General features: G+C 37.5%; 2 protein-coding genes across 2 annotated transcripts in view; both read right to left on the minus strand.

Annotated features, from left to right (window-relative positions):
* LOC123877398 overlaps window positions 1-26944 on the minus strand; it is a 757955-nt gene that overhangs the window by 562867 nt on the left and 168144 nt on the right. The gene's annotated exons all lie outside the window — the stretch shown is intronic.
* On the minus strand, window positions 2104-3046 carry LOC123877408 (mite allergen Der p 3-like). Its single transcript, XM_045924173.1, has one exon. The coding sequence runs from the start codon at window positions 2980-2982 to the stop codon at window positions 2155-2157; it is 828 nt and encodes a 275-aa protein (XP_045780129.1). The 5' UTR covers window positions 2983-3046; the 3' UTR covers window positions 2104-2154.

Consider the following 26944-nt stretch of genomic DNA (forward strand, 5'->3'; position numbering starts at 1 on the left):
GAAAATAGAAAAGTTCCCCCGGGACTGTTAAAGACCAAAATCCACACGGTTCAAGTTCGCTATCAAATCGTTTTTTTTATTCTAGATCTTTTTAAATCTCATCTTTATTCCGAATCGTTACATTCTTTATGTTCCACTTATAACAAGACAGCAACATTCCAACCTCTGACACCCAATACCCCCAAATATACTGAAAATACTTTTAAAATCCGCCACTATTATTATACATTTTTCTGTTGTTAAAGGCCTGGACAGATACGAAGCGGGACGGCAGCAGGGCGACAGACCAGAACGCTTCAAAGAATCAGATCAAAATTACAAAAAACTTGCAGACTGAGCTGACCCTGGTGCAAGTTAGCGGACTTTGGTGTAAGCAGCGGAGCATGGCGTATGCCAGATAAACGCTAGGAAGAAGAAGAAATGATATTATAAAAATTGGCTATGGAATTCACTGAGAAATTAAATATATCTGTAGCAAAATCAAGAGTTTTAATTTTGATAGGGTTCTTTATCATTGATGTTATTTGTTGTATTGGAGGCAAATGTCTTCATAACGCACCTTCAGTATTGGCTTGTAAAAATATTTAGAACTGGCTGAACATACATTATCTCGAATTTCGGCACTGGCAGCGAGGTGGACTGGGCCCCAATGGTCAAAGCATCGCGCGCGAATCCTGCTGGTCCCGCAATTTTCAATATTTATTTAAAAATTTCCTTGAGTGTGGCTAAAACACTATCATAAAATTGTAAATTGTAAAAAGAACCAGCAATTTTTATCTTTGAGATCCTATATATTGATGGTTTGCCGTAACGCGTTGAATTTGATGAAGACTCAAAAGCCTTTGCATTGCCATGCACGGCTCGTCACCATCGTACACGTACGGCATAATCCGTTACACTTCTGATAAAACATCGATACGAGACACATCGAGACACGAAATACGCGAGAATACAGTCCATTTGACTAAGCTACTTTACATCAGATCGATTCAACATGGTTCAAGTATTAAGCTTTTGTTTAAAATCGATTTTATCAACTTTTTTCCTGTGATTTTCAAATCGATTTTTTGTATTTCCAAACTTCTGATAAAACATCGATACGAGAGACATCGAGACACGAAATACGCGACAATGCAGTCCATTTGACTAAGCCACTTTACTTCAGATCGATCCAAGTTTGGTTCAAGTGATAAGCTTTTATTTAGAATAGATTTTATCAACTCTTTTCCTATGATTTTAGAAATTCCTTTCAGCCAAAGAGTCACTAACATGCAAACATACATACTTTGACGATAGCCACTTATGATACGTCAGGAGTCAGCACTCTATCGGTTCGGAAAGAAGATTCTACTGAGAGGAGCCGTACTCAGCAGTTGCTGTGATATTGTTTTCGCCTTTTACCTAGACCACAGAAAATACGTTTCACGTAAGACAAATATTGTCAGGGAATCGGTAATGTATACTTGATACAACCATTCGGTTTCGAGTGGGCAGTTTAATATTGAACGAGCTACAATGTTCCACGGAGACAATAATGCAATGCTTTGATATTTGTTAAATTCTGTAAATATAGAAGAGTATCCTGAGACTATTTCTGGATAGTCTTATTTACAATAGTATAAAATGATATGAAATTAATTATTTAATGTGGGACAATTTGCGAAATGCCACATAAATGATATCTCAAGACTCAGTGCCAAAATGAGCTATATAACCCTGTTCTTCTATAATTTCACGTCTCCATAGCCTAATATTTGACATATCGTCGATTCACTGCATCGTTTCTGGCACTGAGTGTGAAAATATTGTCAAATTTAATGTATTAAGAGGGCTCTCTCCGTCACTTACTCCATACAATCGTAGTTCCAATTTCATTTGAATATTAAGCAACCAAAGTCCATGAAATTTTGCAGACATATTCTAGAAACTAATATCTGTGCCTGTGGTGTTTTAGATTTTTCTAAAAATATGTAGTTTTAAAATTAGAGGGGCTCAAAGATTTGTATGTGAATTTTTAAGACCGCGTAACTTTGAACCCGAATATTTTAACAGATCTTGCTTAATAATCAAATGAAATTGGAACTACGATTGTATGGAGTGAGTGACGGAGAGAGCCCTGTTAAAGACTATATTTTCACGGTTAATTTATAATATTTACGGACTATTATCAGTTTCATTGGCAACTATTTTCGATATCCAATCAACAACTGGACTGACCATAGTAATTATATCTGACGGGAGACCGGGTCTTAATAATCCATGGTCAAATCGTTCACATAGTGTATAAGTAATTGAATGGACTCCAACAATTCCTGATGCATGAACTGCTGGACCACCTGAATCTCCTGGGCACACTGACGCTTCCAAACCACATTGAGGTACTATACATAACATACCAATTAAGCCTTGACTTATCCTTTCATCACAGTTTATTAAAATTCCCTTCAATACTTGCAAAGGCTTTTCTAACGCAGATGCATTAGTAATACCGAAACCAAGTACAAAAACTTCGTGTCCTACAAAAGTAGTATAGTCGATTGCGCTAATCTTTCCATAAGAACTAATTTTTAACTTTTCAGTTTGATACAGCGCAAGGTCGTACTTCACTCTTGTAATAGAACTGAATTCGTCGAATATAAAACTTGGATGAGCAATCACTTTAGTTATGGGACTTAAATGTCCTAGTTCTTCTGGAAAATAACTATTGTATCTTGCGAATTTTTTTCCTTCGGTGTAACAATGTGCTGCGGTAAGTATCCAAGATGGAGATAACGCAGTTCCTGTGCAAAATTGGTGGTACTCGAAGTATTCAGTGCCATTTCTGGTTTCCGGCAGTTGAATTTCCAACCGAACAGCAAAAGGGAACTCGTCTTTTAGTGCATTTCTACCTCCAATTATACGTAGCCCTGCTTCACAGAATTTCCAATCAACAAATAATTTGACAATAACTAATATAATTCTTAACAAACTCGGTGTTAGCATGTTGAATATTATAATTTTTATTTCAAAATACCCGATCAAAAATGTTGTTGCCAACTCAAGCAAAATAAAAAGTGAGGGGATAATATAAATAAAGGTATAAAATTTTATGATCGAAATTACATTTTCGATGTAGGTGCACATTTTTGTATCGCTTACATTTCTAGATTATAAAATATCACATAACACTATTATTATTGTGTAAGACCGGTAAGCCCCGCAAAACCTAGGCACATAGTGTCAGATGTATTCATTGTTTTATTACTCTTAAGATTTCATGTTGTAAGATGCAAGAACACAGATCTCTAAAAAGTACCTATTCCAGACCATGAGGACTAATTCAAGGGGCGTACCACAAGGGACTATTATTGATCCATTTCTCTTTTTCGTGTACGTTAATGTCTTATTCCGTTCCATAAACGACTTCGATTATCGAGAATACAAGATAATTATAACGTTACACCAATAACGTTATCCATAACAATTATAATGAACACATACATAAACTACAACCGTAACTAACTAAGGAACAGATATCAATCAGCGGAGGTCAAGATCAATCATTTGATTACAGATCCCGGGAGTTTTGAAGTGCCTCGCTCACTTGAGCCGGCCGATTTCCATAGAGCAACACGTTAACAACACAAGATTCAGTTAGGATTATATCGGGTCTATATTTTCATTACCATTGAAGCTGAACCACTCTGGCTGAACCTTAGGTTGCTCACACAAATACTTCAATGTCACTCGAATGCAAAGTACTGAAATTTCTTGATTGCGAAAATATGAAAAAAAAAAACCACCTCAATAAAAATATATTTTTTTTACTTGTACGCAGTGTGGGATGAGCTCGAACCCGCTGGACTGATGACCTTAAGAAGATAGTCGGATGTGCGTGGATGAGGAAGGCACCGGGCACGCTTTTGGAAAGACCTATGCAGTGGACGCAAACAGACTGATTGATTGATTGATTGATTGACATAATATTTTTATTATCATATTTCTGCTTAACTGCCATAAATGTCTGATGTTTTAATTATATACACTCGTAGACCTTGCTGAGAAGCCTATTTACATCACTCAATGATGGCGGGGTGTAGTGTTTGTTTAAAATATTGAAAGACAAATAAGCGTTTGACAAAAAGTATAATTCATTACAACACATACAATAAACAACGATAGATGCATATTTAATATATATTAAAATATTATGCCCAAATGGGCAGGCGCGTTCGCAAAGAGACTTTGCGTATAGCGTCTCCCCCTCATAAAAAGAAGCACATAGGTACTTAATATGGTCCGATCTTACGAGTACATTAAAATACATCTCGGAACTAGTTTAAGTACTTATATGGTATGGCTAATAGACAGATTGATAAGAAAGTTAAGATTAACCTTAACCGGTTAAATTTTGAATTAGTTTGATTTGGCTTATCTGTCATCCGTCAATTAGTTGTATTTAAAAAAGTATTTAGAGTAATACTTTAAAGGAAAATATTCATTGGGCTTTTTTTCAAAATTTTAGGGCTCTGGTTATTTTATTTAGGTACCTCCCTAGATTTGTCATGAAGTCATAATTTTTTGATTATTTGAGGGCTTTTTGCGTTGAAAATTTTCTTTGCTTGTGATTCAAGTTCGATAGAGACAAGAGCTACTAAGTCTTTTACTATCTCAATTAAATTAAAGTAAATTGTGTTTGTTTGTTGGTTTGTTCTTCAATGTCACAACGGTGCAACCGATCGGCGTTATCTCTTGCTGGAGAGTGACAAGGCTACTTTTTATCCCTGAAAAGAAAAGAGTTCCCACGCGATTTTCAAAAATATTACACGCAGACGAAATCACGGAAATCAGCTAGGTTTTATTATGGGTGGTGATTAACATAGTGCCTAAAATATTCGCGTTTAAACCTAAAAGTAGCATAATATGCAGTCTGCTCTGTGTCTGTTCTCATTGTCATTCAAACGTGCACGTTTGAAGCAGTTTACACAGCTGCATGCTGCCACTTTGACGGACGCCTCTTTTGTACGTCTGTTTGTAGCGAATTTAGTATTGTACACGGTGTTTTCCTGCATCTTATGTGCCTAGCAAAACACATTTTTAACCCCCGACCCAAAATGAGGGGTGTTATTAGTTTAAAGTGTATCTGTGTATCTGTCTGTGGCATCGTAGCTCCCAAACTAATGAACCGATTTTAATTTAGTTTTTTTTGTTTGAAAGGTAGAGCTATAATCCAAGAAAATCGGTTTGAAATCCAAAAAAAGCGTAAATTTTTAATTTACGCTTGTAACTATTAGAGTTAAATCTGGTGGGTCTAAGTTTTTTAAAATCCTCTGGAAATTCTTTGATTTTCAAGGACATAAAGTAGTATATATCCATCCCTGTGATACAATTTATCCTTGTACCAAATTTCATATAAACCAAGTGGGCTGTAAAAAGCTAAAAGACGGACAGACATATACACTTTCGCGTCTTTCGCATTTATAATAAACTAGATATAAATAATGCCCGCGATTCGTCCGCGTGGATTTAGGTTTTTCAAAAACCCGTGGGAGCTTTTGATTTTTCGGAATTAAAAGTAATCTATAGTGTAAATCCAGGGTATAATCTATCTCCATTCCAATTTCAGCCAAATCTTTCCGCAAATACACAAACACACTCACACACATACACACACACACACACACGCACACACACACGCGCGTACAAACTTTCGCCTTTATAATATTAGTGTGATTACCTAGTATGGATTTATAGAAGATATATGGAGCAATAGATCAGCTGATCGGGTCGCGAGGTCACATCGATGTTGGGGCGGTAATCCCATATTGTGTCTGCGATCGATGCTTAAATATTGATGGATGGTGTTACGCCGTAATAAATAATTCAGTTTGAGCTTTGAGTCTGACCTTTCTATGTTTTCTTAGTATTTTAAGCAGGGTCACTTGGCCACGTAACCCGAGGAATATACCTACGGCGACACACCCTATTCACGGCACTCGTGTCTTATGAGAGAGAGATAAGAGATTAGAGTTTACGCGATGGAAAGAGAGGCGTTTATTAAATTTTAGGCCACAGCGCCATGCGAGCGGAATTGCAAATTGCGGTAGTTTATGGGGCTAGAATTCATTTCGAGAAATCATTTTTTTAAATATTTTTTTTTAAATAATTAATTAGCATCACATCATTTTTAACCCCCGACCCAAAAAAAGGGGTGTTATAAGTTTGACGTGTGTATCTGTGTATCTGTGTGTCTGTGTATCTGTGTATCTGTCTGTGGCATCGTAGCGCCTAAACGAATGAACCGATTTTAATTTAGTTTTTTTTTGTTTGAAAGATCGGCTTGATCGAGAGTGTTCTTAGCTATAATCTAATAAAATTGGTTCAGACGTTTAAGAGTTATCAGCTCTTTTCTAGTTTTCTTGTAGAAAAGAAGGTTAGATAACCGTTAGGTTCATAATATTAAGTTAAGCTGTCAAGATGGACGTTGCCTAAATACATAATAATTTATTTGAAAATGATGTTTTGGAAAACTCAGATACTTTGGATCGTCGGGGGTGTTATAAATTTTTAATTTACACTTGTATTACTACAGTCTGAGACCCTATTTAAGGTTCAAAACAACCATTCTGTGTTTTCTTCTTGTCTAAGACCTTGGGACACTCCTAACAGCATTTGTTTAAAAATATTTACGTTCCAGTCTGGTTTATTTAAGAGTTTCACTACGAATTATTCCATTTATCTTTCAGTCTATTGTTTTAATTTAAATATTTACAGCTTGTTTATTTTCTGTCTGTGTTTGAAAAAGGTTTGCTAAAAGATGTGCCAAACGTTTTTATAACAACTTATAACTTTCTAGGTTTTGGGGATTTAATTTAAGCCTATTTTTATTCAATTTATATTTATATTTTCAATATTCTTAAAATGCGAATTGTGTTTTAAGAACTAATATAGGATACTTGAGCATGAGAGTTCTCCATAATATTCTCAAAGGTGTGTGAAATCTGCCAATCTACTCTTGGCCAACGTGTCAACTCCTTTTTAACCTGTGCATTTGTGTATCTGTCCGTGGCATCGTAGCTCCTAAACTAATGAACCGATTTTAATTTAGTTTTTTTGTTTGACAGGTGGCTTGATCGAGAGTGTTCTTAGCTGTAATCCAAGAAAATCGGTTCAGCCGTTTGAAAGTTATCAGCTCTTTTCTACTTACTGTAACCTTCACTTGTCGGGGGTGTTATAAATTAATTTACACTTGTCATTCTGAGAGGAGACCCATGTAATGGGCTAATGATGGGTTAATCGTGATGAAGATATATTATATTCATATGGATTTCGTGTAGATATATCACGGTTTGCATAACACCTTCCGAAGTAAGTATAACTTTTCGCCGATATCTCTGAGCGAGTTTGGTGACGTCATTGGCTTACAAACTGAGCTTATTAACGCCCCATATACCGAAGATGAGTTACCGAATAGCTACAATTTATCACAACCAGGAATTAATGAGGCTTCGACAGTACTCATCATCACCAATCTATAGACCGTAGTCGTTCACTGCTGTATACGGTCTTTCCCCACCTGAAATCTGAATTCAGCAGTTCCCTGCGACTCGTTTGATGTCTCCAATAGCACTTACCGGTGCGAGGTAGCCCTTCTAGCGCTTTGGGACCCGAACTTCCATCAGTTTTTAGGGTTCCGTACCTCAGAAAAACGGAACCCATATAGAATCACTTTGTTGTCTGTCTGTCTGTCTGTCCGTCCTTCCGTCCGTCGTGTCTGTCAAAAAACCTATAGGGTACTTCCCGTTGACCTAGAATAATAAAATTTGGCTGGTAATTAGGTCTTGTAGCACAAGTACAGGAATAAATCTGAAAACCGCGAATTTGTAGTTACATCATTAAAAAAAAATTAAAATGTGCTTCAATTTTCAAAGTACGTAAGTTAACTATACCAAGTGGGGTATTATATGAAAGGGCTTTACGTATACATTCTAAAACAGATTTTTATTTATTTTTTATGTATGATAGTTTTTGATTTATCGTGCCAAATGTTGGAAAAAATACCCGAGTACAGAACCCTCAGTGCGCGAGTCTGACTCGCACTTGGCCGGTTTTCAAACTATGTGCCCTGCCCATTTCTACTTAGCTTCACTTACCACTTAGCTGTGTCGGTTACGTTTCCTAATTAGTTACCTACTAAAATCATTACAAACCTTTTCCTTTTCCCTGTCAGATAATAAACCTTCACTAGCTTTAATCACGCAAGAATCCCCTACGTTTTTGATTAAAATTAGGGTGGGATTTAATATAAAATGCATTTCTATTGAATTAAAATGTACGTGGTTAAAACACACTAACTCCTGGTTTATTTATTAGTTATAGATGAAAACGTGCTAACTTGGAAGGGGTATGGCAGTTTCATTAAACCCTTCAATACCCCTAATCGATTTCTAAGCGGCATCGTACCGGAGCGCTATATCGCTCGGCGGCACTTTTTGCCGGTAGGGTGGTTACTAGCGACGGCCGAAGCCTTCCACCAGACCAGACCAGAGTCAATATAGAAAATACAAACTATCCCTGCCCAGGAATCGAACCCGTGTCAGGTTCTATTCGATTGGGTAAGACTACAGCGCTGCGCCAGTGAAGACCTTAAGTTATCGCGACAGGTAGAGATGGCAATCGGGGTATGAGGCGGAGGGATGCCCCGCGCACCCGCAGCGGGTTAGCACGGGGGCTGTGCGGGTGTGCGGGGCGCCCCACCACGGTTGCCATCTCAACCAGTCGCACAATATACAAGCACAACAAATTCCCATTAGCAGTCATAAACTCATGCATACTAATATACGGTTTAAGCCTAAAAGCACTAAAACTTTCTCATCTCCATATAAAAAGCAACCTGTATGTTAATTAGGCTAAATATCAAGCAACGCCACGTTTGATCGTTAGTAGCAATAAATTAATTAAAGCCTACATCCACTCCCACAGAAATAAACTGACAAGGTGCGATCCACAGAACATACCAACCTATCTTTTCATTTCAACAATTTCGACCATCAAAAGGAGTACAATTGTACCTACTTTGAATAAATGATTTTGACTTTGACTTACTTCAACGGTGGTGGAAAATATCGTGAAGAAACCTGCATGCCTGAGAGTTCTCCATAATATTCGCAAAGACAGACTGGAAAAGAATACGTAGGTACCTCTAGGACCTAGGTGTTAGATCAGGGGGCACGGCAGTGCCCCCGCCAAGACGAGCCAAACGGCGGCCGGGGCGCTACGTAGTACCTTTTTCTCGAAGTGTTTCGCCGTATTTTCGACCCGTCATAACTTCGGTCTGGATGACGCTAGAAAGCTGAAATTTTCAGTATAAGGTGTCCTCAGCAAATTTACCAAATATACTAAGTATCAAATATCTAGCTTTTATGGTTACAGATTTATTGATACCTAAAATACGCCGTTTTCGTCCCTCACTGATGATCATCACTATTCATAGTCTGTAATTCTAAGGTACTTCCAGAAGTCCTAGAAGGCTGAAATTTGGTATGTATACTAGAAATTGCATACAAACTACAGGAAAATTAAGAAATTGGCAATGCCCCCCTTCTACGACTCTTATGGGAAAAGCAAATCTGTAAATTCTGTCGGTAGAATGCTGATATTTTCAGGATAAGATGTCCTTGGCAAATTGATTAAACGCATTGAGTATCAATTGTCTAGCTTTTATAGTTTCAGATTTATTGACAGTCAAAACTTATAGTCTGTAATTCTAGGGTACTTCCCGAAGTCCTAGAAGGCTGAAATTTGGTATGTAGACTAGAAATTGCATACAAACTACAGGAAAATTGAGAAATTGGAATTTCCCCCCCTCTACGCCTCTTATGAGAAAAGCAAATCTGTAAATTCTGTCGCTAGAATGCTGATATTTTCAGGATAAGATGTCTTTGGCAGATTGATTAAACGCATTGAGTATCAATTGTCTAGCTTTTATAGTTTCAGATTTATTGACAGTCAAAACTTCTAGTCTGTAATTCTAGGGTACTTCCCGAAGTTCTAGAAGGCTGAAACTTGGTGTGTAGACTAGAAATTGCATACAAACTACAGAAAAATTGAGAAATTGGAATTTCCCCCCCTCTACGCCTCTTATGAGAAAAGCAAATCTGTAAATTCTGTCGCTAGAATGCTGATATTTTCAGGATAAGATGTCCTTGGCAAATTGATTAAACGCATTTGAGTATCAATTGTCTAGCTTTTATAGTTTCAGATTTATTGACAGTCAAAACTTCTAGTCTGTAATTCTAGGGTACTTCCCGAAGTCCTAGGAGACTGAAATTTGGTATGTAGACTAGAAATTGCATACAAACTACAAAAAAATTAAGAAATTGGAAATTTCACCCCTCTACGCCTCTGTATGGGGGAAGCAAATCTGTAAATTCTATCGCTAGAATGCTGATATTTTCAGGATAAGATGTCCTTGGCAGATTCATTAAACGTACTGAGTATCAATTGTCTAGCTTTTATAGTTTCAGATTTATCGACATTCAAAACCTCTAGTCACAAATTCTAGGGTACTTTCTGAAGTCCTAGAAGACTGAAATTTGGCATTAAGTAGGAATTTCAAGAATTATGAACAACAGATAAATTAAGAAATCGGGTCCCCCTTCATCCCCTCGTATATGAGATGCATATCTGTAAAATCTGTTGCTCGAATACTAAAGTTTACATGATAAGATGTCCGTGGCAGATTTATCAAACGTACCAAGTATCTGTGTTTCCTGAAGTCCTAAAATACTGAAATTTGGTATATCTGCTTCAAAATTGAGTTGCAAGATTCCACCCGAACAAACATACTTACATACGAGTACATTGCAAGTTGAATAAAAGCTTTAAAAAAAAGAGGTAACGATAGAGAGTGGGCCATGAAAATGATGCACCTACAAGAAATAGATCCAAAAAAAAATTAGGGCACCTGCCAAAAAGAAATGAAATCCCACCAAAAACATTTCATGTAAAAAGTTAGCCAAGACTCACAAGTTCATAATGTTTTCACTGTTAAAAAGTTATGAGATCTCTAGTAGAGCCAAGCCCCTAGCTGATCTTAGATTTGTGCTGGCCATGGGACCTATCCCAAGTCCAAAGTAATATAGCTCTTAAATGTTCTTGACTGTATCACATTTATAACAATAAATAACAAATCACTCTACTTACAAGCTCTGATTCTACAAACCCTATATCTTGGTAAAAAAAGTACGGCTTGGCCGTTTAATGTTCGTAAAACTATTACATGACATAACATATTAAACGTTAAAAGTTATTAAACGGCCAAGCCGTCTTTTTTTTTACCAAGATGTAGGGTTTGTAGAATCAGAGCTTGTAAGTAGAGTGATTTGTTATTTATTGTTATAAATGTGATACAGTCAAGAACATTTAAGAGCTATATTACTTTGGACTTGGGATAGGTCCCATGGCCAGCACAAATCTAAGATCAGCTAGGGGCTTGGCTCTACTAGAGATCTCATAACTTTTTAACACTGAAAACATTATGAACTTGTGAGTCTTGGCTAACTTTTTACATGAAATGTTTTTGGTGGGATTAGCCTTTGTATATTCTATTTTTATGCCCAACTAGCCGATGCCCGCGACTTGGCCTGAACTTGGATTTAGGTTTTTCGAAATCCCGTGGGAACTCTTTGATTTTCCGGGAAAAAAAGTAGCCTTTGTGCTAATCCAGGATATTATCTATCTCCATTCCTAATTTCAGCCAAACCCGTCCAGTAGTTTTTGCGTAAAGGAGTAACAAACACACACACACATACACACATACACACAAACTTTCGCCTTTATAATATTAGTGTGATAGTATGATAAAGAGTTTAAGCAAACTAAGATAAAGGTAGGTATATGAAGTCTGCGAATCAAACTAGGCCAGCGTAGCGTGGCTAACTATGGCCTTTCTGGAAGGAGACCCGTGCTCAGTAGTAGGCCGGTGCGGCGATGGGTTAATCATGATGATCATGATGATGATAAGGTGTCACGACCCTCAGCAGTGAGGGCATAGAGATTGGTCAGCTCAGTAGGTAGTAAATGCAGAACTCTTACAGTTGGCAGCAAGATTGACGCCTCAATGTCCTATCATAAATCAAAACACACACACTTATAAATGTGTGTGAATTGTGTGTGTGTGTGTGTGTGCGACCGACCGGTTTGTATCTTGGAAGCGTCTGCTCGGATTATGGGAGAGGTCATGGGGCCATGAATAGAGCGCGAGCGGGTCAAAGAAATCGCTTATAGACCAGTATTAAGATTAGGACACCATGGCGGCGCCACCAGTCGCGCCACCGTGTTGTCTTGGGCTACCAAACGAGAAACGCCAGAGCAGACACCATGATCGTCAGTTACAGTGACATTAAATTATATATTTTTCACCTGACATGTGACAGTGACATTATCAACCAAATAACAGATTTTAATTTTTTTTTATTACTTGTCACAAAAGTGGTGACAGTTAAGATTTGGACAGGTTGGCCGGCTTGGTAGACTATGGCCTAGCCTTTCACATTTTCAGGCGAGACCCGTACTCTGTAGTAAGCTAGCGATGAGTTGATTTAAAAAAGTAGTTAGGATTATTGATTTCTTTCTTTTATCCTTTATCGCTCACGCTTATCAATAGAACCTCTCCATAACGGAGGCGTGTCAGTGACACTGCGCCCGCGCAGCCTCACATTAACCGACGGCTCACGAAGGTATTCCGAAAATCGTTCCGTAAAATATTGGAACAGAGTAAGGAGAGATTGGTTTCATTATTTACAAATACTTTTCTTTGGGATACATGCCCATTCTATAACATAACTACACGTAGATATAGTACGCGACAGATCGAGATGGCATGACAGAAACATTTTTGCATGTCACCATTTCCCTCTAACTGCACCACATCACGAGAGAGGCCAGGTGAATGAATTTAGCTTCGAGATTCGAGATTTTTTAGTCAAAAACAAGTGATAATTGCTAATCTAAAATTACGCCTATTTTTACAAACTAAAGACATTTGAAATTGCTATGAAGTAAAGCGAAACATGAAGTTATTAATTTCTCAATTTTCTCATTTTTATCATACTTTACCCACGAAGTTGCCTCAAAAACCCTAAAATAGAGATTTTTCAAAGGCCATAACTTTTAAAATTTTACTTTATTAATTGTTTTAAGGCATAGATAATAAAAAGATAAATCGATATATGCCTTAGTTCTCAGTAGTTTAGTTAGTTAGATAGTAGTTAGTTTTTTTTTTTTTCAATATAATTACTCTATTTCATTAAATAATTTTAATACATAATCATTTTACATTTTCGCATTACCAAACTATGATTGATGAACCTAATGCTAAAATAGTATAACAATGATTTATTTGTTTTATGCTATTATAATTTAAGATTTCGTTAGTCAGTTAGTGAGTTAGTTAGTGATCTAGAACAACAACAAAAAAGAATAATAGGCGTAATACGTTTGTATGTAGAAGCGCGTAAGAAGTATACCTACTTATCTAATACGATGAACGGTAACACAATGAGTTCGTGAACTACATCTGACCACTACAATAAATTTTGTATAGTATCTGACCCCTAAATGAGATTAAATCAGAGATGAGGAGGTCCGCAGGAGAACCAGAGCAACCGACACAGCTCAACAGATTGCGAAGCTGAAGTAACAATTGGCAGGGTTCATGTTCGAAAAACCGACAAACGTTGGGGTCCCAAAATGTAAGAATTGCGACCTCGCACTCGGAAACACAGCGTTGGAAGACTCTCCCCCACTAAATGGATAGACAACATCAAACGAGTTACAGGGAGCCGCTGGATTATAATTAGCGGTGCAAGATCGTGGCGTGTGGAAGCTCCTACAAGACTTAGACTCTACCAGTTGATAATGATGATGATGAATAAACAAGTCCAAGGTATATCGAACCACATTCATTCTGTGTTTCCTATCAATTACAATCCGGGTATCTTTAAAACAAGAGTGAATAGGCATCTTCTAGGTAAACGCGTCCCATCTTAGACCACATCATCACTTTCCATCAGGTGTGATTGTGGTCAAGCGCTTACCTATAGTGAAAAAAAAAATCTCTTTCAACCTTAGTACAAAATACTAACGTAATACGATGAACGGTAACACAATGAGTTCGTGAACTACATCTGACCACTACATAAATCACTCAACAATGATAGTAGGTACTACTTACCACGGTTGGTTGTTCTTCGTGTCTATCGGAACACGATACTAACGGTACAGCTACAAGCAAACTGTAATAGATGGGGCGAAGTGTATTAGTTTAGTGATAAGAATGGCAAAGCAATAGTGCCATTTCCACACTAGTAACTTGGACGAATAAATACTCACTAGTAATAAGAAATTTTTCTAAATAATCCATACTAATATTATAAATGCGAAAGTGAGTCTGTCTGTCTGTCTGCTACCTTTTTACGGCCCAACAGTTTAACCGATTCTGACGGGTACAGAGTTAGCTAATATTCCGGGGATGGGCATAGGCTACTTTTTATCCCGGAAAATCAAAGAGTTTCCACGGGATTCCTAAAGATCCATCCGGCTATCCGATTTGTATGAAAGGTACCTAGGTAGCTTGCGTCCCTATTATTGACATAGACAACTTTTTATCCCGGAAAATTAAATAGTTCCTAAGGGATCCTTAAAAACTTACATCCACGCGGATGAAGTCGCGGGCACCCTCTAGTATTAACTACATATCAAAAACCGGCCAAGTGCGAGTCAGACTCGCGCACAAAGGAGATACCAAGTGGGGTATCATAACATGAAAGGGCTTTTACCTGTACATTCTAAAACAGATTTTTATTTATATTTATGCTAATAGCTTTAGATTTATCGTGCAAAATGTCGGAAAATTAACGAGTACGGAACCCTCGGTGCGCGAGTCTGACTCGCACTTGGCCGGTTTTTTAATCAATTATGTATCTGTTCGTAGAGAATTGTGTTTTAACAAGCAACACCACATAAATAAGTCCTCAATGGTCCTCAATAATTCCCAATCATGTATATGTGACCTGTTTATTAAAAAAATCGACCTGCAATTCTTCCTGTGACATATTTCATCTTCGTAATTATATCGATAATAGAACAACCATCATTAAACATCACCACAATAAGAAAAACCATTGGAAAATCAACCTTATGCTTATGTAGTCTAAGAGTCAGTTAGCATTTTCACACAAGTATTTCCAATTATGGTGTTAACAATCACACAAAATCAGATATGCAATTACGATAACCCTTATGTTAATGCTGGTAAAGTTCAATATGCAATGTGTGGGATGGAAAAGGTTGGTAAAACGTAAACCTTTTGAGTGGTTGTCAATGCTGACAAGTATCTGATAGCCGAAACAATTCGTTGGTTGAGTTAGGTAGTCGGTTTTAAATTAAATTAATGTCAGTACAGTTTTGGTAATAATTAATATACATCGTTTGCCTAAAAACAAGCGTTATGAGTATGTACTGACTACTGACACAGAATATGATGATAATAGTGCATACTTATTCATTTTATATCGACTGGCAACCGGTACCTACTATCTTTTAACAACTTTACGGGATGAAGGAAAAACTTGTTTCCTTTATAGACTTCCGTTACTTTATAATAGTTTCTATGCGTACTGTCCCCAACACAGGGAGCAATACTCAGAAAGTATGAGGTTTGGATCATGGAGGCTTTGGCAGATATCAGTAACAACACTATTTAAAATCTTTCATCAAAGTATAAAGTCATTTTTTAACTACTACGGAATAACCTGTTTCAAATCACGCGGCATTGGCAGAGACTTAGTATCGTGGCAACCCCCTGCCAGACACCCTTAAACTTTAATATGTACCATAAATGAAATTGGGTTGGTTTGTTCATTGGTTTGTCCTTTAATCACGTCACAACGGAGCAATGAATCGACGATTTTTTGAATGAGTATAGGTAGTAATAGTCATACTCATAGTTTAGTTAATAGTTTTCCGGTGAGAGATCGGCATTCTAACACTAAAATTCTAAAACTAAAGGAAGAATTTTCAGAAATATCACCCTCCTTTTGTTCTGACCCTGACCTCGGGAGTTAACCGACCAAGTCGGTCAGCTCGTTCGATACAAGTAAAACATATTAAGTAATAAGTATACTGCGTTTATTAGTCTTGGGTCAACAAATAAATCTTATTCTATTCGATTTATTTACTTAATTTGGTAACATATACAATTATACAATTATACAGAATTAGATATAGTAATAATTGACAAATCTATAAAATAAACTTAAATCTAAATTAAAACTAAAATAAATTAAATTAAATCTAAAACCTCATCGACAACTCCGCAGCAAGGCATTGTACCCAAGACGCTGGCAGCATTACCCCTTTGGATGGCCAAACTAATTCTTTGAGGTACCTAGCTGGCAGCTCTCGGGTCCCTGGTTGACACGATAACCCTTTTCGAAATTTCGAAAGTAAGTATCCTATATCAAATACTCAGTCACTACTTTGTCTACTTTTTATTTTTATATACGATCAATAAAACCTGCATAATTTAGAAACGCAAAACTCCAACAAACGGTAGGAGAAAATAAAAATTCGATTCCACGGCAAAGTCTAAAAGCATTTTACGGTTTTACGCAGTTTAATTTTATTTCAAATAGCTCAGTGTTTGTTAGTGGCCTCTCTCAGACTATTTTTATTGAGATTTTATGATTACCGACGCTGTGTATAAAACATAAAAGTGAGATATTGTGGCTTACTCTGTCGTACACAATTCTGTAAGCTAAACTAATATAACCTCAATAGCTCAACGGTTAAGAGGGCTCTCTCCGTCACTCGTTTCATATCATTTCATAAAATCGTAGTTCCAATTTCATTTGAATACTAAGCAACCAAAGTCCATGAAATTTTGCAGATATATTCTAGAAACTAATATATTCTATGTCTGTGGTTTTCCAGATTTCTGTTAAAATATTCAGTTCAAAGTTACGCGGTCTTAAAATTTTCATACAAATCTTTGAACCCCTGTAATTTTAAAACTACATATTTTTAGAAAAATCTAAAACACCACAGACACAGATATTAGTTTCTAGAATATGTCTGCAAAATTTCATGGACTTTGGTTGCTTGATATTCAAATGAAATTGGAACTACGATTGTATGAAATGGTATGAAACGAGTGACGGAGAGAGCCCTGTTAAGGAGTGGATTAAAGTTTCTCTGGTACTGCAAATTTTCATGGGCGTTGGTAATCACTTAACACCAGGTGGTCAGCTGCTCGTTTGTTCGCTATTTTTACCTAAAAAAAGGGCAAGCAAAGGAAAAGCTTTCAGCATTCAGCATTGATTTCGATTTCGACCAAATCTTCTGATTCGCCGAAAATGAGCGAAGTTTTTTAGCCGAAACCGAAGGTTCAAGGCCAATATCAACAGGACAACAATCAACATACATTAAAAAAAAAAACAGTATTTTACTCATCTTTGGCCAATTTTGAATTTCTTAGGGTTATTAACCCAAGGGAATCCTTTAGCTTCGGCTAGAGATCGGCTGTCTCGGTTGCGAACTAGCCCAAGCGTAAATTACTAAAAAGTTTAGCCAAGTCAAAATATAAATCTTAGCCTAATCCCATACAAAGCGTAAATTGCTAAAATATTTAGCCAAGTCAAAATATAAATCTTAGCCTAATCCCATACAAAGCGTAAATTGCTAAAATATTTAGCCAAGTCAAAATATAAATCTTAGCCTAATCCCATAACCAATCCCAATTGTAACATACAAGTTTGACACCGCTCAACCCCTTAACAAGTTAATGAGAAGCTGAAGTGGTAATGGGCAGGGCACATAGTTCGAAAAACCGATAAAAGATAGGGTGCCAAGCTGCTATAGTGGCGACCTCGCATCACACGACGTCAAACGAGTCGCAGGGAGCCGCTGGATTCAGGCGGCGCAAAACCGTGACTTTTGGAAGTCCTTACCAGCCTTGGACGTATATCGGTTGAAGATAACAATGATGATGATGAATTAGTGTAATATACAAGTTTGAAGTATCAACCGCATAACAGCTTAACGGCTTAAAGTAACAGCTTATAAGTTCCGCATAAATTCCGAGCTGCGAGGCGCGCCGCTGTAATGGGAGGAGCGGATTATTTATCGCCCGCGCGTGCGGCATAGCCGGGTGCGGTCACATTGCTAGCGGGTAGCGGGAGAGTATTAAATCGCTAAGCTTTTCTTTAACTTAAGCGTAGCAGTGGTGATAGCCTAGTAGATACTTACGTAGCTCACTTACGCAACACCGCTCCCGCATGGTAAAAGAATAAAATTCAAATATGGGCTTAAAGTCGTACTCTGTACTCAGCGACAACACACAATTGCAAACAACGCGCAGCAAGCGAGCTTGTCGTTATCTAGCCACACGATGGTTGAGGTCTCGATTACCACGCGCTTCAAGCGACAACGTTTGTTCACAACATCGCGACTTCACGTGCGAGTGTAGAGCCGGCTTCAAGCCAGCTCTACACTCACACGTGAAGTCGCGCTGTTATTTTACGCCGTGAATGTATGCCGCGATCCACGCGTGAACTGTGTCCTTCCACACTCGCAAATCTTCACAGTCTTGTTCGTGACTATGGACGAAACCCTTTATCGCGGACCAAAAACCGACACTGATCGCGGAAGGCGTGAAGCGTGAACGCGAAGGCGTGAACAACATCTACACTCATGATTCGCAGTTGTCGCGGGCTGTCGCGGCCGTTCGCGCTGCGAATACTCTTGACTCGGCTCGTCACGTGCGAGTGTAGAGCCCACAGTTCCCTACCTTTCGTGAACTGTGATGTGTGTCATTGATATTATCACTTAATAAGCGCCTGAAAGGCAGCGTACCGTGTTCTAACTAGTCCCTTGTGGAAAATGAATGATTCCGCTAAGTTTACCACCAAGACCACTACCTTAAATAGCTTTTAGCGCACTATACCCAGGGCGGTCATAATGACGATATTGATGCGCATTAATTATTTTGTACGAAGCTTAACTACTGAGCTAGAGGAAGTTGACCTTTGAATAAACCGCCCACTATACAGGTCCCCTCTCAGAATGAGAAGGAATTACACAACGCTGGCTGGTAAATTGGCAGACTTCACTCAAGATTTTATATTGGTTTGTCCTTCAATCACGCCACAACCGAGCAACAGTTTTTTTAACCCCCGACTCAAAAAGAGGGGTGTTATAAGTTTGACGTGTGTCTCTGTGTATCTGTCTGTGGCATCGTAGCTCCTAAAATAATAAACCGATTTTAATTTAGTTTTTTTTTTTGTTTTGTTTGAAAGGTGGCTTGATCGAGTGTGTTCTTAGCTATAATCCAAGAAAATCGGTTCAGCCGTTTGAAAGTTATCTTCTCTTTTCTAGTTACTGTGACCTTCACTTGTCAGGGGTGTTATAAATTTTTTATTTACACTTTTGTTTCATGTTTTTTTTTTTTCATGGATATAGTAAAAGACTTGTAGAGTTACAACTACGTTTTATCCTGGAAAATCAAAAAGTTAAGATATCTAAGGTTTATTTATAAGACCATTTAAATCAATCTTATATATAAAAATCAATGTTTGTATGTTTGTGTTCTATAGGCGGCTAAACCGCTGATCAGATTGTTATGAAACTTTGGTAAGGTGTTCTGAGGACGCCCGAGATGGTTCCAGCATCAAAAAAACTATATATATATATATATGAATAAAAAAATCATGTTTGTTTACGGCATTGCAACGCATGCCGGGTACAGCTAGTATTGCATAGATTTAACAACAATGTAGAGGCATTGAGGTGGGTTATATTATGTATGCACACAGATGTTGACGATGTTAGGCAAGGGGGCAAAGACGAACGGTTATCACGATCGAATGTTTTATAGTGATGTAGAAACATCTAATGCGTTCTATACTTTATTGGAATTACAATGAGATAGAGTGGAGACTATTTATTGAGATTTATTGACTTTTAAATCCGAATAATACCAAGTGCGAGTCAGACTCACGCACCGAGGGTTCCGTACTTGGGTATTTTTCCGACATTTTGAACGATAAATCAAAAACTATTATAGATAAAAATAAATAAAAATCTGTTTTAGAATGTACATATAAAGCCCTTTCATATGATACCCCACTTGGTATAGTTATCTTACTTTGAAAATAAAAACACATTTTAATTTTTTTTTAATGATGTAACTACAAATTCGCGGTTTCCAGATTTATTCCTGTACTTGTGCTATAAGACCTACCTACCCGCCAAATTTCATGATTCTAGGTCAACGGGAAGTAGCCTATAGGTTTCTTGACAGACACGACGGACGGACGGACGGACGGACAGACAGACAGACAGACAGGCAGACAACAAAGTGATACTATGAGGGTTCCGCTTTACCTTTTGAGGTACGGAACCCTAAAAATAGATAACTCAGTAACCGACTTTGGAATCGAATTTGGAACCTGATGGTCCACGGCCGAATAAGATATCCACTAGGCCTAAGGGGCAGCGAAGCAGACTCAGTTTGCCTCAAGTCGAGGCTGCTCAGCTTGAGGCTCAAATGGATACGAAACTTAATAACTTGCCGAATACAGAAATGTAGGTGAATTACTGAATTCGATAACAACTTATTAGATATATATCAGAACAACGACTCACGAGGTTTGGCTGTCTTATTATATTAATAGTGATGTGATTGATTTATCGATGTATTATTTCGATAAAATAGACTTTTATTGTATTATTACTGACTCCACTAGGGCGTAACAATGTCCAAAATATATATTTTTAACCCCCAACCCCAAAAAGAGGGGTGTTATAAGTTTGACGTGTGTATCTGTGTATCTGTCTGTGGCATCATAGCTCCTAAACTAATGAACTGATTTTATTTTAGTTTTTTTTGATTGAAAGGTGGTTTAATCGAGAGTGTTCTTAGCTATTTAGCTATAATCCAAGAAAATCGGTTCAGCCGTTTGAAAGTTATTAGTTCTTTTCTAATTACTGTAACTTTCACTTGTCGGGGGTGTTATAAATCAATTTACACTTGTATAGTAACTAACTATTCTAAGTACTTATATAAAAGGAAAAGCTGACTGACTGACTGATCTATCAACGCACAGCTCAAACTACTGGATGGATCGGGCTGAATTTTGGCATGCAGACAGCTATTATGACGTAGACTAAGAAACCATTTTTGAAAATTAAGGGGATACAAGTGTAAATTAAAAATTTATAACACCCCCGACAAGTGAAGGTTACAGTAACTAGAAAAGAGCTGATAACTTTCAAACGGCTGAACCGATTTTCTTGGATTATAGCTAAGAACACTCTCGATCAAGCCACCTTTCAAACAAAAAAACTAAATTAAAATCGGTTCATTCGTTTAGGCGCTACGATGCCACAGACAGATATACAGATACACAGACACACAGATACACACGTCAAACTTATAACACCCCTCTTTTTGGGTCGGGGGTTAAAAATAGGGGGTTGAGTGTAGTCCACGCGGATAAAATTAAGCTACTACACAAATTACTTCCATCGGTGGTGTTTCCACTAGATTACAACATGAGATTGTTCAAGGGGCCAACCAACGAATTCCTGAAAGGCCGATAACACATCGGTGATTCCTCTGGTGCTGCAAATGGTCATTTACCTGTAAATTTCGGTGAAGGAAAACATCGTGAACCTGAATGCCTGAGAGTTCTCCATAAAGGTGCCCACGCACTCGAACTGAACTGTAGCGGAACTGCGCGTCGCGGCAGCGCCCCACACGATATTCTCTCCAGCCGCGACGCACTGCCGTTTATCAAAGGTGTGTGAAGACGGCCAATTCGCAGTTGGTCAGTGTAGGGGACTATGAGCTAAACTGTTCCTCATTTTAAGTGGGAACCAGTGTTCAATAGTGAGTCAACGTTGATTTATTTTTATTAATTACACCAGCCGATGCCCGCGACTTCGCCCGCGTGGATTTAGGTTTTTCGAAATCCCGTGGGAACTCTTTGATTTTCCGGGATAAAAAGTAGCCTATGTGCTAATCCAGGATATTATATATCTCCATTCCAAATTTCAGAAAAATCCGTCTAGTAGTTTTTGCGTGAAGGAGTAACAAACATACACACATACACACACATACACACAAACTTTCGCCTTTATAATATTAAGTGTGATAATTCAAAATTTCATGTTACAAAATTGGGATCCGCCCCAAAAATGACGAACATCCCATTTGCGGATGTCATTACCATGTTTTAGCGTGATGAATAAATTTGTGGCGTTATTGCATTGCTTGTTGGCTAAAAATTTGGTGCGAAATTTATTCATTTTATGCATAAAGCATATCAATTTAGTTATGAGTATATTGTTATACTGATAACGAATTTTGGATGGAATATAATGGTAAAGCGTGTATTCCATTATATACCGTACAAAGTCATAAAGTCTCCATTATTTTAAAATATAGTGTAACCTTCTGAACTTTTAAGTTTATATCTATACTAACAGCCAACGGCGGCTTCCTTTGCTGAAAATATCCTTGGTGGAATGCCTTCCCTTCCTCTTCATTCGCTATCCCGTAGGAATTTCGAAATATTCAGCTTCATTCTCTGTCTACATTATAAATGAAACTATGTGAAATTTTTGTTTTTTTAGGCTCTACTAAGTCCAAGGATTTGGAATCGGCGTTGATGAGTCGGTTATTGAGTCAGGAGTTATTATATTTTACTAGCCGATGCTCGCGATTTCGTCTGCGTTAATTTAGTTTTCGTCCAGTGTTTTTTGTGTGAAAGAGTAACAAACACACACCTATACAAACCCACACACATACAAACTTTCGCTTCCATAATATTATAAGCGTGATTAGTATGGACTAGTAATAATTTATTAGTAATAAAGTATGGTATAGAATATAGTAAGATAAGGTTGATGTAATAATAGTAAAACATACAGTAAACGATCGTTGTGTTGAAGTAAATAGGTATAAAAGCGATAAGATAAAATAATACACTTAGCGAATTATATCGAAAATGATTTTTTTCCTTCAAAGTATAATAACAATGAAAGGGAAAGCATCGACAATATTTTATCATTTATTGCTCCTTTGATGGACCATCCAAGCTTTATCGATACTAAATCACATCCCTATTTACGATATTGGTTTCATAAACCAATCAAATTCTATTACATGGAGTTCGTATTAGGGACAGAGAAATGTTGTGTAGACGAATAAATAGACATTGAATTACCTGAATATTGGTTGTTTACTTTGTAAGCCTATTGTTATCAAATATCAGTATTTGTCTTTCAATCACGTCGCTACCCTGCGATGGATCGACGTTGTTTCTGGCATGAAAATACCTACCTAGTTAGTTAAAGACTTGGATACATGGACTCTTTTTATCCAAAAAAAACGGCCAAGTGCGAGTCAGACTCACGCGCCGAGGGTGCCAAAATCGGGTTTTTTTCCGACATTATCACACTAATATTATAAAGGCGAAAGTTTGTATGTGTGTGTGTGTGTGTGTGTGTGTGTGTGTGTGTGTGTGTGTGTGTGTGTGTGTATGTTTGTTACTCCTTCACGCAAAAACTACTGGACGGATTGGGCTGAAATTTAGAATGGAGATAGATTATACTCTGGATTAGCACATAGGCTACTTTTATCCCGGAAAATCAAAGAGTTCCCACGGGATTTTTAAAAAACTACATCAACGCGAACGAAGTCGCGGGCATCAGCTAGTGCACGATAAAACAAGAACTACAATGAGTGTAAATAAATAAAAATCCGTTTTAGAATGTACAGGTAAAGTCCTTTCATATGATATCCCACTTGGTATAGTTATCTTTAACTCACTTTGAAAGTTGTGGTTAACTTACTTTTAAAGTTCAAACTATGTACTAAATATTTTTATAAAAAAGGAGATCATTCTAGCTCCATACATTTTTGGGCCTTTTCTGAAAGTGCCGGCCAACGAAAAAAAATGGTACGGATCGTTAGAACTAGCCATTTGGAGTAATAGTTAATATGGCAGAAAAGTTGTAAGATTGTTCTGAACCAAGTTATACAAGGTCGAAGATTCGTCATTTTCATACATTTTTTTGATTTCTAAAAGTGCTGGGAAACATAAAATAATGTTAGATATTGCTAGAACTAATGATTTGAAGCAATTGTCATTATGACACGAAGGCTGTGGGGCCATTATATGTCGTGTTATACAAGTCATACAAAAAATGAATATACTTTGTATAATTAATTGTAACCGATTTTATGATTTTGTTACTGTTCTGATTGTTTTATACGAATTTGAATACACATACAATTATTTTGACTCCCACGAAGTGCTGGATCAGCTGCAATGTGGACAAAATTCGTTTATACATACCTGGATTGTACGCGGCCTTGTAATACTAGGTGATCTCATCCAGCCATCTCCCAAACTTCTGCCACTGGGAATTGGGATATCTCCGGCGAGCTCTGTGATGAATGCACCATTTGGTTATACGTACTGTTCACCATAGTAACTACGGGCTTGCTTCAGTCGATAGCTGCCCAAAGCAACCTGCGTCAATTCTTCTGGAACGTGAATCTAGGAAAGTCATTGAACGGAGGATGTCGGCTTCCATGGCCTGGAAATGAGCTCTTCTTCTATTATAATTACATATTGTTTGTGATAACAAGTTCTGCTGAACTGTTTTGCTCATTGATCAGTTCATGGATTTTGTCAAGGAAATCACGTCTGTAGTACACGTTATTGTCTATCAGAACATGGTAGCTGTTTAGCGACGTTACCGCGATCCTGGAATAATCGATCACGTTACTTAATGCCCGGTCACTCTGATCAATCCTGAGCAAACGAAAATCTCTTTTAAAGCAATTGTTCATTACTTCCACCATCCAGCGGCAAATGGTAAAAAGCTTAGATTTATTGATTTGGTCAGTAATTAGCTGGGTTTCATTTAAATGTTTTGTTTCTAGCATTTGTGTCACATAACCACATGCCTCAAGAAAGAAATGCTATCTATAAAGAGCATGTACAGACAGATACAGGCATGTACACATATCTTCAGAAAAGCACTATTTTCTTTTTTCAGTGAAAATCATACCCTAACCACAAGTTCCGAAACCTCTAAAAGCCTTTATATTTGTTGCGATGGAACAATAATCTACACGCTGCAGCAACTTCTAATGCCCAGATTTAAAATGATACCTTAAATGATATAGAAGATTTTTACTGGATTTTTATCTTAGTCCATGGTTTTAGAGATACCATAAACAATCTTGAGGTAATCTTTCTTTCTTGAGGTGTGCGGTTATGTGGCACAAATGCCAGTAACAAAACCCAGCTAATACTGACCAAACCAATAAATCTAAGCTTGTTACCATTTGCCGCTGGATTGTGGAAGTAATGAACAATTGCTTTAAAAGAGATTTTCGTTTGCTCAGGATTGATCAGAGTGACCGGGCATTAGGTAACGTGATCGATTATTTCAGGATCGCGGTAACGTCGCTAAACAGCTATCATGTTCTGATAGACAATAACGTGTACTACCGACGTGATTTCCTTGACAAAATCCATGAACTGGTCAATGAGCAAAACAGTTCAGCAGAACGTGTTATCACAAACAATATGTAATTATAATAGAAGAAGAGCTCATTTCCAGGATATGGAAGCCGACATCCTCCGTTCAATGACTTTCCTAGATTCACGTTCCAGAAGAATTGACGCAGGTTGCTTTGGGCAGCTATCGACTGAAGCAAGCCCGTAGTTATTATGGTGAACAGTACGTATAACCAAATGGTGCATTCATCACAGAGCTCGCCGGAGATATCCCAATTCCCAGTGGCAGAAGTTTGGGAGATGGCTGGATGAGATCACCTAGTATTACAAGGCCGCATACAATCCAGGTATGTATAAACGAATTTTGTCCACATTGCAGCTGATCCAGCACTTCATGGGAGTCAAAATAATTGTACGTGTATTCAAATTCGTATAAAACAATCAGAACAGTAACAAAATCATAAAATCGGTTACAATTAATTATACAAAGTATATTCATTTTTTGTATAACTTGTATAACACGACATATAATGGCCCCACAGCCTTCGCGTCATAATGACAATTGCTTCAAATCATTAGTTCTAGCAATATCTAACATTATTTTATGTTTCCCAACACTTTTAGAAATCAAAAAAAATGTATGAAAATGACGAATCTTCGACCTTGTATAACTTGGTTCAGAACAATCCTACAACTTTTCTGCCATATTAACTATTACTCCAAATGGCTAGTTCTAACGATCCGTACCATTTTTTTTCGTTGGCCGGCACTTTCAGAAAAGGCCCAAAAATAATGATCTCCTTTAGGTTTTTTTGTGATGTAACCACAAATTCACAGTTTTCGGATTTTTTCCTTTACTTCTGTTCTAAGACCTAACTACCTGCCTTTCATGATTCTAGGTCAACTGGAAGTACCCTATAGGTTTCTTGACAGACACGACAGACAAATTGGCTGCGACAGACGGACAGATAGACAGACGCAAGAGTGATCTTATACTGGTTCTATTTTTTATCCGAACATACGGAACGCTTAATATAAGCCTTTGAAAGTTTATGAATACACAAACTAAACAAACTGCATTTGAAAATTTATAAATTCACTGAATGCACTAACAAGTTCATTACCTACTCAGCAAACTAAACAAAACGCATTTGGTGATATAAATCCACTGAATTCATTAACAATTTCATAAACTCTCACTCGGTTCAAATGCGGTTGGTTCAAGGGTTCGTTCAAAAACAACAATTATAGCGGTCCCGTGTTGGGCGCCATCTGAGCGCTCTTATTACAGTTAGTGGCTTTGCACTAACCTATTTTTAATCCCCGACCCAAAAAGAGGGGTGTTATAAGTTTGATGTGTGTAT

Source organism: Maniola jurtina, chromosome 23 (assembly GCF_905333055.1).
Source record: "Maniola jurtina chromosome 23, ilManJurt1.1, whole genome shotgun sequence".
In the NCBI taxonomy this organism is placed as follows: Eukaryota; Metazoa; Arthropoda; class Insecta; order Lepidoptera; family Nymphalidae; genus Maniola; species Maniola jurtina.

What these genes read in the sequence shown, in the direction of transcription:
- LOC123877408 (XM_045924173.1), bottom strand. Translation starts at nt 2,982, where the DNA reads ATGCTAACACCGAGTTTGTTAAGAATTATATTAGTTATTGTCAAATTA.